Source organism: Miscanthus floridulus, chromosome 12 (assembly GCF_019320115.1).
Source record: "Miscanthus floridulus cultivar M001 chromosome 12, ASM1932011v1, whole genome shotgun sequence".
NCBI lineage: Eukaryota > Viridiplantae > Streptophyta > Magnoliopsida > Poales > Poaceae > Miscanthus > Miscanthus floridulus.
Genome location: NC_089591.1, coordinates 53354294 through 53368758, shown reverse-complemented (window position 1 = coordinate 53368758; position 14465 = coordinate 53354294). Strand labels below are relative to the sequence as shown.

The following is a 14465-nucleotide window of genomic DNA, read 5'->3' as shown; positions in this document are numbered from 1 at the left end:
GGCCATATGGATTCTAAGTTACAGTTCACATTGTTTTGTTCTAAGTCAGACTTATCAACTTTTGACCAAATTTATAGAAAAATACACTAACATCTAAAACATGTTAATATATGTTTTGAAAATATAGTTATTACTCTACCATTTCATGCTTGGAGCAAGCGCATTGAACGCGATGACCTCGCTTGAGCCCCCACTACTGCTATTCGGAGCATAAAGCCTGTGCCCCTCCTAAACCCTCTCTACAAAAATAATACAAGAGATCTCTTCTAAGCCCGACACTCCGACTTACTTTCCTAGATGGCTAGATCAAGCCTCTCGAAGCCTGGAAGATGTCAAGGGGCTAAAAATGAAAAATAATACAAGAGATATCTTATTATGTCCTACTTACATTCCTAGATCAAGCCCTCAAACTAGGGGCTTGTTTGGATGCCAAAATTTTTGGCAAAGTGCTACTGTAGTATTTTTTGTTGTTATTTGGTAAATAGTGTCCAATCATAATTTAATTAGGCTTAAAAGATTCGTCTCGTGGATTTTGTCTAAACTGTGTAATTAGTTTTATTTTTTATTTATATTTAATACTTCATTCATGCATCTAAAGATTCGATGTGACGAGAAATCTTGAAAAATTTTGCAAAATGGGGTGGAACTAAACTGGCCCTAGCTCAATAGAACTCCTCGTCCGCTTCCTCAGATAATATCTGGTACTATAAGGTTTGAAGTGCAAATATGCCAGTCAAGGAATTCCAACAAGTAGCGCCATGAATGGCATGAAAAGACAGGATGACAAAATGCAAAAAAACACACACGTTCGCGTCATGTCAATGCCCATGCCCGATGTCCCAGAAATGCAGAAAGACGTGCCGTGAAATAGCAGGAAATTGTCTTCGAGAAGGACGAAAGAGAGAGAGAAAAAAATTTCGTTGGACGTGTGCCGTGCGCGTCTGACGATGTGCGAGGAGCATGCCATGGTTATCATCGCCCGAAACCTACTTGTACGGAGTTCTACCCCTACCGTTACAGAACGTGAAAGGCTATGCGATAGCCGATAGGGGCAAGCATCTCTGCTGCATGCCTCCGGTTGCGCCGTGGCGCCGTGCACTATGGAGAATCATCGCACGTCCAATCGAAATCCAGCCTTGCGTCGCGCAAAAACCTGGTGCCCACCCTTTGACCGGAATGAACGTTCTTCTCTGTTATTCCTCCGGCCATTTTTTTTAAAAAAAAAACAGCGTAATTTTAGCTTTTTTAATTTTAACCCTGTCTATAAAAAATATTAATAGTATTATAGCAACATCGAACAAGTAATATTTGAATTGGCCACAAAATATATTTTTGTAGCATATATGTTTTTGATATAAATATGATATTTTTTATAAATTTAGTTAGACTTAAAAATAAATTGACTTGCATCGAATTTATAATTATATTTTTGCACAAAACATGTCGGGATTTTTTTTATTTCTGGTGGCCCATGTGGAATTAGTTAAGTTGTTTGTCTTGTTTTTTTAAAAAAAAATGTTTGCGTGTCTTTATATTAAGATAGAGAAAAAGTTTAATACAACACGTCTTAACGACGCCCTAGGTGGTCAAAAGAGATGTACATGGACGCTTGGACCCTCCCTAATGTACGAACAACGTAATCCATAGTCCGTGCTGTTATCATTTCCTTTTATTTAGAGAGTGTTTGATGCCCGCGGCTATTGACCAGCTTATTTTAACCGTCGCTTTTACTCTATTTGTGTAGCTTATCTAGGAAGCACTTCGCAGATAAGTTATACCAAACACGGCCAAAAAGGCCTGATAATGATTACTAGAAGCTACTCCCTACAGTAACCTTCAACATGCGCAATCAAATCTCTGCTGCCTATCTTCATGCATACACAGTAGTGTGTGCTTGCTGGTTCTAGGTTTTGTACCTAGGTACATAAAGCCCTGTGTAGTACTAGCAGAACTTAGGGTCTACACGTACGACGCCTAGCCCGAAAACTAAGGGCGTGTATAGATCCAAAAATTTTTGGGTTTTGGCTAGCAATTTCGCTTTTATTTGGCAATTAGTATCTAATTATGGACTAATTAGGTTTAAAAGTTTCGTCTCGTGATTTCTCACCCAACTGTGCAATTATTTTTTTTTGTCTACATTTAGTACTCCATGCACGTGCCGCAAGATTCGATGTGATGGGTACTGCGCAAAAAAATTTGGGAACTAAACAGGCCCTAAACACTTGCCTGAACAGGGCATAGATGAGCTAGCCGAGTAGCTACTGTGATAATATAGTTATTGCAGTAGTATATTAGCAGGAGTACGTGCGGCAGGACTATGCTATACGACTGCTGAGTGCCGGAGACATCCGTGGTCTTCCAACCAGCATGATGCGCCATCATTAACCATGGCCAGCTTTATTTATTTTACTTTGCTCTCTAAGCCGAGCGCTTAATGCAGTTTTAAGCGACGGAGAGGATCGGAGAGCCAAAACGTACTGCTGTACTGATGCCGGCTGCTGCCGCCTGTGCCCTGTAGAGAGCATCGATGATTGGGTCCTGGGCACGTGCCGAAAGCCTCGCGCCCAAAAGATTCTCAGCTCCTTGCAGGAGTAGGAGTAGGAGTAACTTGGTGCCTGCGAGTGGCGATCGGGTGTGTGTACTCAGTAGTACACTTATTATGTTTGTTCTTGTGGTGTTTGTTCCATGCATTATTCTCTGCTTCTACGCTGTACACCATGCATCGAGATGCTCCTGCAAACTTTTTTATTAATAAAAACAAAAAAGGGAAAATGTGCAGCTTCAGCTCATTTACGGTACGTGCAAGCCCTACATACGCAGCAGCATGACAGCATCGGTACGAGCTTAAGTTTTTTTCTAGATCACGTAAAAGATTTACGCGTCTTTGTATTAAGTGGGGAGAATTTTAATTACATTGGGTTGGGCCTTATAGATTTTCAATAAGCATATGCCCACCCAAACTCACCCTTGACTACTCCTATTACTCGCTCAAGAAGACAACCTAGGCATCTCGAGCTTAAGTGAGGATCTCAGAAATTCAGAATACAGAGGGGGTCCAACCAAGCAATGCGAGTCTACACACTGTACTAGAGTGTGTAGTCGTGTAGAGACAGTCACAGTCTCGTGCGCCGCACCGACGTTGCCGGAAACCGGTGGCCTGGAGCAGGTCTTGCACGGCCTCCCTTGGATTCTTGAGCGACGAGAAGGGGTGGATTCGCGTCTGTTTGGCGCCTCTGCATGCGCCCATCGTGCGTGGCACTGGCGCACACGACGTCCGGTTCCGGTGTTCCAGATCGGCGCGGCAGAAGACACAGATAAACAAAAGTGCTTCTGCTACGCGGGTGCCCCGCCCGGTAGGTTTATTTGTCCCGGCGCGGCTTGTCATCCATGGCTCCCTCGTCCCCGCCTGCCAGGCTGCTCTGCCTCGTGCATCGGCGTTCACAAAAACAAGTGCAAGCTGCTCCTCACCTTTTCCAACCTATCCTTGCACGAGGTTGCTAGCCAAAAAAAGAAAAGAAAAAAAAAGCACGCACGCACACACACACATGCGAACGCAGCTTGGCGCGGTGGCTCTTCATACTCGTTGGTTTTTGGCCCAACCACTTTCCGGCCCATTAAGTTCTGCGCGCTACAATCTTCGATCCTCCCGTCGAAATCGCGCACCCGACTGGCCCAAACTAACTCCAAGGCAGCGACGGGCCGACGGCTAAACCTAAACCCCTCGACGCAGCCGCCGGGATTTTTTATTATTATTTTTAACACTTTTTTGAACTAATTTTAAATCTAACACTGTTTTTAATTCAAAACTAACACTTTTGGCCGCGTCTATTGCCATGGTGCGGCGAAAAGCCTGTGCCGCGCCATGCATTGTGACACGGCGGGAGGATGACGTGGCGAAGACCGCGGGCTGCTGACCGCTGACGTGGCAGGGGCTACCGCGCCACCGATCTTGGCACGGCAGTGACGCGCCCTGATCCGTAGCGCGGCAGAGCCGAATAAAAGGCCCGTGGCCCAGTTCCGCCTGCCTGCCGCGCCCGCCGCGCATTCGCTCTGTCTACCCGCCGCGTCCACCCACCTGCCCGCCGCGCCCTCCCGCTACTCCTAAGTGCTGTCGGCGACCGTCCCTCCGTTGCCGCCTCCCTCCCTCCCTTCCATTCCCCGGCAACCTCCCTCCCTCCTCGGCCTCGTTCAAGGTAATGACACATTTTTTATTTTCGTTTGAATGGTGGATTGGGTATATAGGTTAGGAGGAAAATTATGTTTGAGATCTATGGCCTATGGTTTGGAGGAAGATATTAGTTTGATTTTGTCAATGTTAAGATTAATTATTTAGTTAGAAGTATGTTTACCATGTATATTTTTGTTGCTATAAGTGTTGGTTATATTATTTGAGTTGCAATGCAAATGATTATATTTTACATTAATTTGCGTTGTTTTGATTGATGTTTAATTTGAACCGTTTTATTAGATGGAAGACATGTCTCCGGAGCAGTTGTAGCGAAATGGGGTCGTTCTAGAGAATTGTACCCCGGCGAGTCTAGCCTAGATGCCCCCATCCCTCCTGATCTTTCTGTCCCTAACTGTGATTGTGGTCGTCCGACCGACGTGTTTCAATCAAGACATCCGGACACAGCGGCTCGTTGTTTCTACACATGCAGTCGTTTTAATGTAAGTAATTGTTTCCGTATATTTTTTTTCTTCATTTGTATTACTAGGTTACTAATATTTTATTAGAATTTTATTGTGTAGTCCCATGAGAGGTGTTTTTTCTTTCAGTGGATCGACGGTGCAGACAAGTTTGACCTCAGGTACCTTCTTTTCGACGATTGGTGGAGAGGGCGACATCCACGAGAGCACTTCGAGCACTGGGTTCCACCTCCCCCTAACCCCCTCCAATGACAGCTAAGGAGAAGCACTTAGCCGCAGTTAGACGACTCGAGGAACCTCCTCTGTGCGATTGCAGAGATCGAGCTATGATAAACCCTAAGAATACGTTGAAGTTTGTGTGTCCAAACAAACATGAAGTAAGTGCAAAGTGTATATATTGAAATGTTGAGCTATATGTGTTCATGTACTAATGTCACCTTATTTAGGTGTTTTCAGTGGCAAAGTGTTGTTTCAAGGAGTGGTTATATGGTCCAAAGAACCAATAGCCAAAAGAACCGCCAAAGGCAAAGCAAAAGAAGAAAGAAATGTTAATTTACAAAGCACCTCCAGTCAAGTGCGAATGTGGTGTTAAATCCAACTATGGTCTAGTTTCTTCGGAGCTTGGAATAAATCATTATTACGGCCATATGGTTGACTACGATGAGGTTGGTTATTTTTGTGGTAAACATAAAATCGTATTTTGTTTTATTTGCTAATACATATATGATATAATTTTTCGTTTGAACAGAGCACTAGGAAATGCAGGTGGGAATGTTATGATGGTCAAGCTAAGTTCTTGGATGAACTGAAAGGGAAGCAAGTAATTGCATGAAAGAGGAGATTGGACCTGACTACGTCAACCTATTCATTAAACATCATAAAGACAAGATGCGTGAGTTTGCTAGATAGCGCGGTATTTGTAACCCGATCGATGTTGGGCTTGATAAATAGGGATTGGAGAGACGGATGATGTTAGAGGAGGAGAGGGCAAGAAAGGAGACAAGGGAGGAGACAAGAGTACAGATGCATATCTTGAACGAGCATGTTGTTGCATTATGTGTCAGTGAGTGTTTGAAAGCCTTTTTTCGTTGCCTGATTTTAAATGTAATATAATCGCGTTGCTAACTGATTGCATTTTATATATGAAGGGATTGGATGCAGCAAGAAACATGCTGCAGAGGTGGCTCATGCAAGGTATGAAAAAAAGAAGTTAGATAAGTACAAAACGCGAGCTGGTCGCACCATTGAATCACCGATTGTGTTGCCTGATGAGGGGAATGAGGATAAGAACGATACTACCAGACTGAGTGAGCTCATCGTACTAGCAGAGGTGGGCTTGCAGGCGAAGAAGGCTAAAGATGACACTGGCAGACTAAGTGAGCTCAACGCTCTAGCAGAGGCAGGCTTGCAGACGGAGGAGGCTGAGGACGACACTGGCAAACTGAGCGAGCTCATCGCTCTAGCAGAGATGGGCTTGCAAGTGGAGGATGACGACGACGCGTTCTTCACTCAGGCCGCAGAGGCCGTAGATGAAGCGGAGGCCGCTTACTACAGGCGAAAGGCAGTTCAAGGCAATGTAGGTGACCCTATCTATAGCAACAGGGTTAGGGTAGAGGATTAGTACTCGGACGACAAGTTGCTTACTCAGTATGTTTCTGACTGAGGGTTTTTTATTTGCGTTGTGTATCAAAACTTTCATTGTGTTGTCTTATTTTTTATTTGAACTATTGATGTATTATACCCATATATCATGTGCTCGGATTACCCATGGTCAATCTTAAGTGATCCCATCTATTTGTCACCCTCCAACCTATCCGTTTGTCGCTCTTTAAGTTTTTTTAATAATAACAAATGCGTTGAGAATTTCTAAAACGAACAAAATCGACGTGTCAATCCTAAGCCCAGGTTCTGTATGTGTCCAGGTTCTGCTGCGCCATAGCCCACGGCGTGGCAGTACCTAGACACAGACAGAAGCTGACCAGCCTCAATTGCAACTAAACGGGAGCTGCCGTCGGTGTTGTAAACAACTAAAAGTGCTGCCGCAACCGTGCGCAAGTTGAAACAAATATGAAGCAAATAAATGGAGACTGTGCGCAAGTTGACAAGTTGCAAGTTTTGGACGACAATATTCGTTCGACATAAGTTTGACATAACCAACTAAGTCCTAGGAGTGAAAGGATCCCTCGGACGCCTCATAGAAACCTCATCGTCGTACTCCACCTCAAGAAGGGGGTACATCTGGTGCGACGTGGGAGGGGCTATCCTATTACAAATTAATAAACAAAGGGTTAGAGTATTCAAATTAACAATATTCAAATTAACATTATATAACATTGCAAAATTTGAACTACTTGGTATGCAATACGAACATAATATGAAAGCACCTGCTCAGCTATATTCCTCTGCGTAAGTTCTCACCTCTTGACAAAATCTTTGTTGCACTTATGAAAGGAGAACTTAACAATTCCAGACACAGGCAACGATCGAACTCAGATAAATACACGGTTGAAGGACTCTAAAAAGTTAGTGGTCATGATGCCATACCTAAAACCCCCCTCGTCATATGCTAACGCCCACTAAGCCTTCTGTTCCATCTGCACCTCTAACCAGGCCTTTCCTGTTTCATTTACCATCCTGTCTAGTTCTCTCTTTGTCTCCTTGAACTAGTGCTATGTACGTACACAACATAGAGCCTTTACCTTGTCATATACCTCCTGCTTCCTCTGACGCCGCTAGAAATTAGCGACAAAATGTCTCATGCACCATCTATGCACTAGAGGCGGGACCCATCTATATGCTCAGCTGCAGCATTAACAAGCTCTGGGTGACGGTCCGAGATCAAACATATAGTCCAAGATGGGCCTAGCACTTGTACACGTAGGAGCCGCATGAACCATGATCACGATTTATTGTTCTCTCCCTCTGCCAAAGTAAATGTCATGGGAACTATCTGGTCCTTAGGATCAACAGCAGCAGCCATCATCGAGGTGTCTCTATACTTTCCTGTCAGGAAAGTGCCATCAACAAGTACGACTGGCCGATAAAACTGAAATGCATGTTAGGTTTGCGCGAACGACCAGAACACACGATAGAGGACATGCCTCACCGGATCTCGAAAACACATCCCTCCGGTGTCCATAAACCATTTCAAGTTAGGGTTGTAGTAATGCATTGCATATAAGATACGTGGCACCCTGTTGTACGCTTCCTTCCAACTACCCCATCGAATCGTCAGAGCAATTTGCTTAGCACACCAAGCCTTTCCGTACTTAACATCGTACTTAACGAATCCAGATATAAATTGTTGTAAAGAAGACACCGTAATGTCGTTATTGTCATCAATGAGCCCCAATATACGATGAGCAAGGTAACGTACAGTGAGTTACTGATGATTTTCCTTCCCCCTATTTGTTAGGTAAGTGTGGGGTTCGATAATTTTACTTATCCTTCACTTGCCATTACTCTGTCTCTTTCGTGCATTTAACCTCCACATACAACCGTTTTTGCATATCACGTGGTACCTCAACTCTTGATCCGAATGAGTGACGTTGTACGGCCTATGGTGATACACAACATAGTCCTGAAGGAAGAGCTTCATCTCTGACATTATATTGAATATCATCTACTTTCTAAGGGTTTCTTTCTCATGGTCATATAATGATTTTCTACACATCTGGAGACTAGTGTCACAAACTGTCATATCCGTCATACTGACATTCATATATTTTGGAACGCCCCTGAAAGGTACGTTCATCAACCTTAGTTGCTCAAGCTCAGTCGTTGTGTAAGGTGGTGGTGGAATATACTGCTGCGCTTTGCTAATTCTGGTCCATGAATCATAGGAGGTATCATCTGCTGCCAAATCTATAACTAGTCTACCCTGAGCCTGGATACCTTGTAAAACCTTAGTTGGTACTGATAATGGCATAGTATGAACCGGTACTGGCAAGGCATCAATCAGTGTTAGCATAGCATCTGTACCCACTTGGTCATCATCAGAATCGTCTGAATCACTGCTAACTACATCACCGATCCTGTCCTCCTCCTCCTCCTGCTCCTTCTCTTTCCGTTTGAACTTGTTCACATCGAAGTCATTGCTTATACAGTCTACTGCAGTTGAATGAAACTGCTCCTGCGTCAACTGATCATCCAAATCCATGTTACTCTGAGTTGCTTCCCCTTCGATCTCTAATTCTTGTTCATTGCATCCAACATTGTCAATGGACGAGCCGTCCTGGACACTCTGCATCCTGTACCCATTCTCCACCACCACCTCAGCCATGAGCACATTGGAACTTTGGAGCACCCTAGTGTAGCCGCGCCTCATCCAGGCGGCAACCTGCTCCGATGCCGGCGGCTACGCCAGCGGGCATGGGGTATGCTCTTCTTTGCTTCCCTTTCCCCATCTTTTGCTTCCAAAGGATCGTCGCCATTGCCCATTGATAGATAGTAGGGTGTAAGTAGAAGGCTAGAAACTTATCTTGACCAATAGCGCTGCTGTATAATCCGCTTGGAATGTGCTCCTATCAGTCTGCTCACAGTTAGGAATGATTCAGTGCAACATTCTACGAACGATCTATTCTTCATTTGGCAAATGACAGTCCTTTAGCTGTTTTTAATTTGGCTCAGGATTGGCTACCATAGTGCTCAAGATTTGCCATCTCAGCCTCTCAGGGCACCTGAAACTGTGATATGCCAAAAGTGTGATATCTCCTCTCAAAATAAAAAGGGGTGTCAGAGCTACTGATGAAGTATGTTGGACTGGCTTAGGAGCTTGATTGCCTGTTCCCTTTAGGTAGATGTAGTTCATTGTATATCAATTGGTAACTTATTGCATATATAGTTGGAAACTAAAGACCCTTTCACCTTTTGTGTTGGATGGGGCTACAAGTTGGCAGTGTAGATTGCTATGCTATTGTTCGTTCCTGGGACACTGCTTTGATGAACACTTGGGTATTTGGACAGCATAAAGTTATACTGTCGAATGTATGGGTCTCCTACTTGCAACACATCAGCTAATCTCATGGTTCACGTGGATATGGCACCCTTTTTTCTCAGTAATATCGTAAATCGTAATAACTATGTGCTTATGTGTTTGTCAAGAAACACTGAATTCTTTAATGCTTTGATTCATTTGTCATCTAGTACTCTATTTTCCTAGTCGACTACTAATGGCAGAATAGGCTTAATTTTGCAATGATTGTGTCCAGATAAAAGTTTGCTGCAATCACATGGCTTTTCAAGATGAGATTACCCAGGTCCTTATTCATGAACTGATACACGCTTATGACGACTGTGTTGCCAAAAATCTGGACTGGAAGAATTGTGCTCACCATGCTTGCTCTGAGGCAAGAAAGCTCTCTCCTTTTACAATGTCATGTATTGTTGCATGAAAACTTTTGCTTGGTTTAATGCCTGCACATTTACTCTATTCTTAGATTCGAGCCAATCACCTTAGTGGTGATTGCCATTACAAACGTGAATTGTTGCGTGGTTTCATGAAGATAAGGGGTCATGAACAAGTAAGTCTCTTTTCTAACCTTGTGACTCATATTCGAGCTACAAAGTACAAACCACATGTGCCTCTGTTACCTAGCTGTTTTTTCTCTGTTCTCTACACACATAACATTATTGTATATCTACTTGCTTCCTCCGTTCCAAATTATAGTTAATTTTGGCTTTGTTCTAAGTCAAACTTCTTTAACTTTGTCCAAGTTTGTAGAAAAACACTCAAACATCTAGAATATCAGATGAGTTTCATTAGATTCTTTATGCAATATATTTTGATAGAGAATTTATTTGAACTTGTAAATGTTAGTATATTTTCTAAAAGCATGGTCAAAGTTTGAGAAGTTTGACTTAGGACAAACACAAAATGAACTATAAATTGTAATGGAGGGGGTATGAACTATCAAAATTTAATTTATGTGTGTTAGCAATAAAATACTCAGTTACTATTGTCAAATATAAAATGCATATGAGGATACTGAGATTTTTCTTGTGCTTCCGATGGCTCTTTCAACTAATATCCTCTAATGGTAACTTTTGCCTAATTGAATTTCATCTACTGTATCATTTCTTTTTATTTCTTAAAGGACTGTGTCAAAAGGCGGGCTCTGATGTCTCTGAAAAACAACCCATACTGCTCAGAGACTGCTGCAAAAGATGCAATTGAAGCTGTATGGGATATATGCTACAATGACACACGCCCATTTGATAGAGCTCCATGAAATCTTTTCAGAACTGGGATACATTAGCTATTTTTGTGCAACCTGCTTTGATATTCTGACGCCCTACAGAAAACTGTATTTCAGCAAACTGTGACAGCAAAGTACAGTTTTTTTTCCTTCTGCTGTAGCCAAGCCGTGCTGCATCCGTGATGAGTCTGCGCACATTGTAACGATTTAGTTCGTGTAATTCAATTCTTTTGCGCGACATCCCGGCAGTTCAATAAGTTATAAACATAAAGTTTGTCGGTGGCGTGCATACTCTTCAGAAGGAAATTGCTGTTGATGTTGGTGTGTTGTGCCATTATATTTGTTAGCATCAACATGTGGAAATGCATCCACCGCGAGTGCCTACTGAAGTTCTCAAGTCTCAACTCAACCATCTCAAGCCGTTAAATTACACACCAGGAACTACTTTATAAAAGAACAGTAGGAGAATAAGTTGAAGCTTCTTAGGGGAAGCTGAGATGATATGGAAATTTGAAGTTTGAACCATCTCTTGAAAACTCTTTGTTCTAGACCAGCTTGATCCGCAAGAGATAAATAGTCTATATATAAGGAGTCCCTAGTTAACTAGCGCTATGCTTCGTGAACGGAATAACTCAACTTGAGCTTGAAAGAAAGGTTCCCCGGAGCTCCCTCCTAAGAAAATGGAGTGGCAATGTAGAATGGTTGATCAGCTAGCTATTTGGATTCAAGGTGCCTATTAGCCTACTATTCTTTTCCGGGTAGGTTGGTTTAAGCAACGGGTGGGAATGATCCGGCCCTTTCATGTCGGAAGAGAGTCTGACCCTACGATATACGGAGTACCAGTGCTTTATTGGACTCTATTGATTCGAACATTCTCTGAAATGTCAAGACTCCCCAAAAATTACATGGTGGAACTTTATTATTTTTTCATAAAATGTCGTTTGAAGAGCGTTGCTAAGTTCAATCTTATTTCTTTGTTATAAACACGAGACAAATACAAACACTCATTATATGCACGTACACTTACCCATATGATCGCACATGTGCCTTACCTCTATAAGCACCACTGACAGATTGAATTAGTAGATCTTGAGAATGATAAAGTCATTATAGGTGGCCCGCTGTCAGAGGCACATCAACTTTTACAAAATAATACATCATTTCATCTTCGATTAAATATAAGAAAATACAAGCACTTGTATATAGAAGTATATTAATTATTTAATTGTTAACAAAATAAAAATAAATTTACTGGTAAAACTGATTCAATAATAAAAGAAATTAACACTTGCTATTCGTTGGTTTTTCTTATACTGAAATTTCATTAACCAACTCTCCTTGTGCATAAATAAATCAATGTGGGCACATGACCACTCAATAGATCCCCAAAACTTTTCCACGAGGCACTAAAATAACTTTTTAGAACTTATCACGAACCTAAATGCTTAGAGAAAGTTTAATATCATATTCAAATTCGAATTGATGGAGTTTTTTTTGGAGAAAGATTCGAATTGATGGAGTTAAAAAGAATATAAAGTCAATATTAATTCCAAACTCGGTTTGATCTGCTTCTTTGTCGTCCCATTCATTTCTCCCACACCCGAGCCCAATCTGACCTGTGGCCTTTTCTCTCCGTCTCTCTCTTTAGGCCCAATAGGCCGCCAGCCACTCCCCTAATTAACCCAACATGCGCGGCACACAACCCCGCATATCAGCGGGAACACACGTGTAAAAAAAAAACACCAGCGGCAACACTCGCTTGGCCACAATGCCCACAAGTATTTTATCTCGAGGAAAATGTAAACACAGGCATAACAAGTAGGAGACTATCCTCAAGGACGTCTCTTTCATCTAATAAACACAAGCTGCATCGCCTGCACGCGTCTAGGCTTCAAGGGTATATGTACGTGAGCCATTCTGGTTGATACAATACCATATTAATGCCACGAAGGTTTCAGACTTTCAGTGACGATCCGGGTAGGCCGCGACAGTCGAATCTTATCCTTTCCTGCAGATATCTATATCCGGGTAAGCTGCGACAATCAATGGACACTTTGTTTTTATGTATGGAACTTGTAAAGATATGGGAAGAAAAGAAATAGGAGGATTCTGGAGTTTCGAACATGCCATCACAGGTGGTTGCGCTGATCAAGGGAGATGAGGCTAAGAATACTACCGGAAATCTGTAATCGTGTTTGAGTTTTTCCATTTAGTATGTACACCTTTAATTTGTAAACTTGGTTTGGTTCTTCTCCTCTTCAATGACACGGCAATGCTCTTGCCAATGTTTTTTTAAAAAAGGCTGCACCTTACAAACGTGAACTATAGTGTGGCTTCCTGATTCTTTGAATATATGGGGATCACAAGCAAGAGCAAGCATGCTTCTTTTGTGCTGATTATCCATTGAGCCCATATATGGCCTATGTGGCTATGCCTCTAGTTTTCGCTAACGTTTTCTATTCTTTTTTTTTTCTATATAATATTCACGCATGTGTCTGCTTATGAACTACCCAGCATTCCTGTTGCACATAGCTTTTGTCACCACCAGAATAGATGGTTGCAATGATCAAGCATAGAGAACCACTAATGTTATTGGAATTTCTAGCTTCAGGAGCATGCATGCCTTTTCTAGTTAAATAGTTGCCTCATTGAATTCTATCTGCAGTGGCATTTGCTCCATTTATGAAGGGAGCGTCAAGAGCTAAGCTCCGATGTCTGTTAAGAACAGCCGGACAGCCCAACCCGTGACTAACGAGTGTCGAGTGATCTAACGAGACATAAACCGCATGATGCAAGGTATCCTGAAAATGTACATGCAACCTATGTATCGGTATTGCTGATCCAACTCAAGCTAACTGGATGGTATCTGAAGCTGGAGATCCTGATATGGTAAGTGGCGACAGTATCATGTTTATATGTACCCCACAATCTTCAGCGATATCACCAATCAACTTTCACAAAGTATTAGGGCACTAAGATATTGCTGTATGTTCCAGCTAAAGGCAACTCAAAACAGCATGGTACAGCATATGAAGCTACATGTACACTAGTCATCAATAGCTACAAAATGATGCTACATTCATCTGTATGTAGGTTGCAGGCTAATCTCGACGAGCTCCAAAATATTGTGTACACGAAAGAGATCCTGGTGTGTTTGTTCTGACAGAAAAGAGCACCAACAAAGATTCAAAGTATGATCATCCCGACGATCACTAGCAGGGCTATCTACTTTCACAAACTATCAGGGTACTTAAAGTGGCACTAGGACTGCCGATCTAGCGCTGCTGCCTCCTTTTCAGCTTAATAACAGTCCTGAAGACAACTAATCTTCAGAGGCCACTGGCGGCTAGGAGTAGCCAAAACAATCAACCAATGCCCAATGGAACCGCAAATTGTTCACTATTCTAGCACTTTTTGCACAACAATAGCATGTGAATATTACTACTAGTAATAAGCAAATCCAGGCTACGCTCAGAGACCATGAGCCTACATGAAGAACCTAGAAACAATTTAACAATAAACCATGCTTAGTGGCACCTTTTGTGAATTCAAAACCACACTGTTTACTGGAGTATATTACTTAATATCGGCCTCGGTATTCGCGTGCGTGGTTCGCTCGGG

At 42.4% G+C, this 14465-nt stretch overlaps 1 protein-coding gene across 1 annotated transcript; it reads left to right on the top strand.

Moving 5' to 3' along the window:
- Positions 1-8973: 8973 nt before the first annotated feature.
- On the top strand, positions 8974-10877 carry LOC136495288 (mitochondrial inner membrane protease ATP23-like). The gene is made up of 4 exons (XM_066491254.1): positions 8974-9023; positions 9858-9995; positions 10086-10169; positions 10743-10877. The coding sequence occupies exons 2-4, from the start codon at positions 9879-9881 to the stop codon at positions 10875-10877; spliced, it is 336 nt and encodes a 111-aa protein (XP_066347351.1). The 5' UTR covers positions 8974-9023; positions 9858-9878.
- Positions 10878-14465: the final 3588 nt, after the last annotated feature.

Excerpts from the sequence above, each read along its gene's own strand:
- LOC136495288 (XM_066491254.1), top strand. The coding sequence starts at position 9,879 with ATGGCTTTTCAAGATGAGATTACCCAGGTCCTTATTCATGAACTGATA. Across the intron at positions 9,996-10,085 it reads CTCACCATGCTTGCTCTGAG|ATTCGAGCCAATCACCTTAG; the intron begins GCAAGAAAGCTC and ends CTCTATTCTTAG. Across the intron at positions 10,170-10,742 it reads AGATAAGGGGTCATGAACAA|GACTGTGTCAAAAGGCGGGC; the intron begins GTAAGTCTCTTT and ends TATTTCTTAAAG.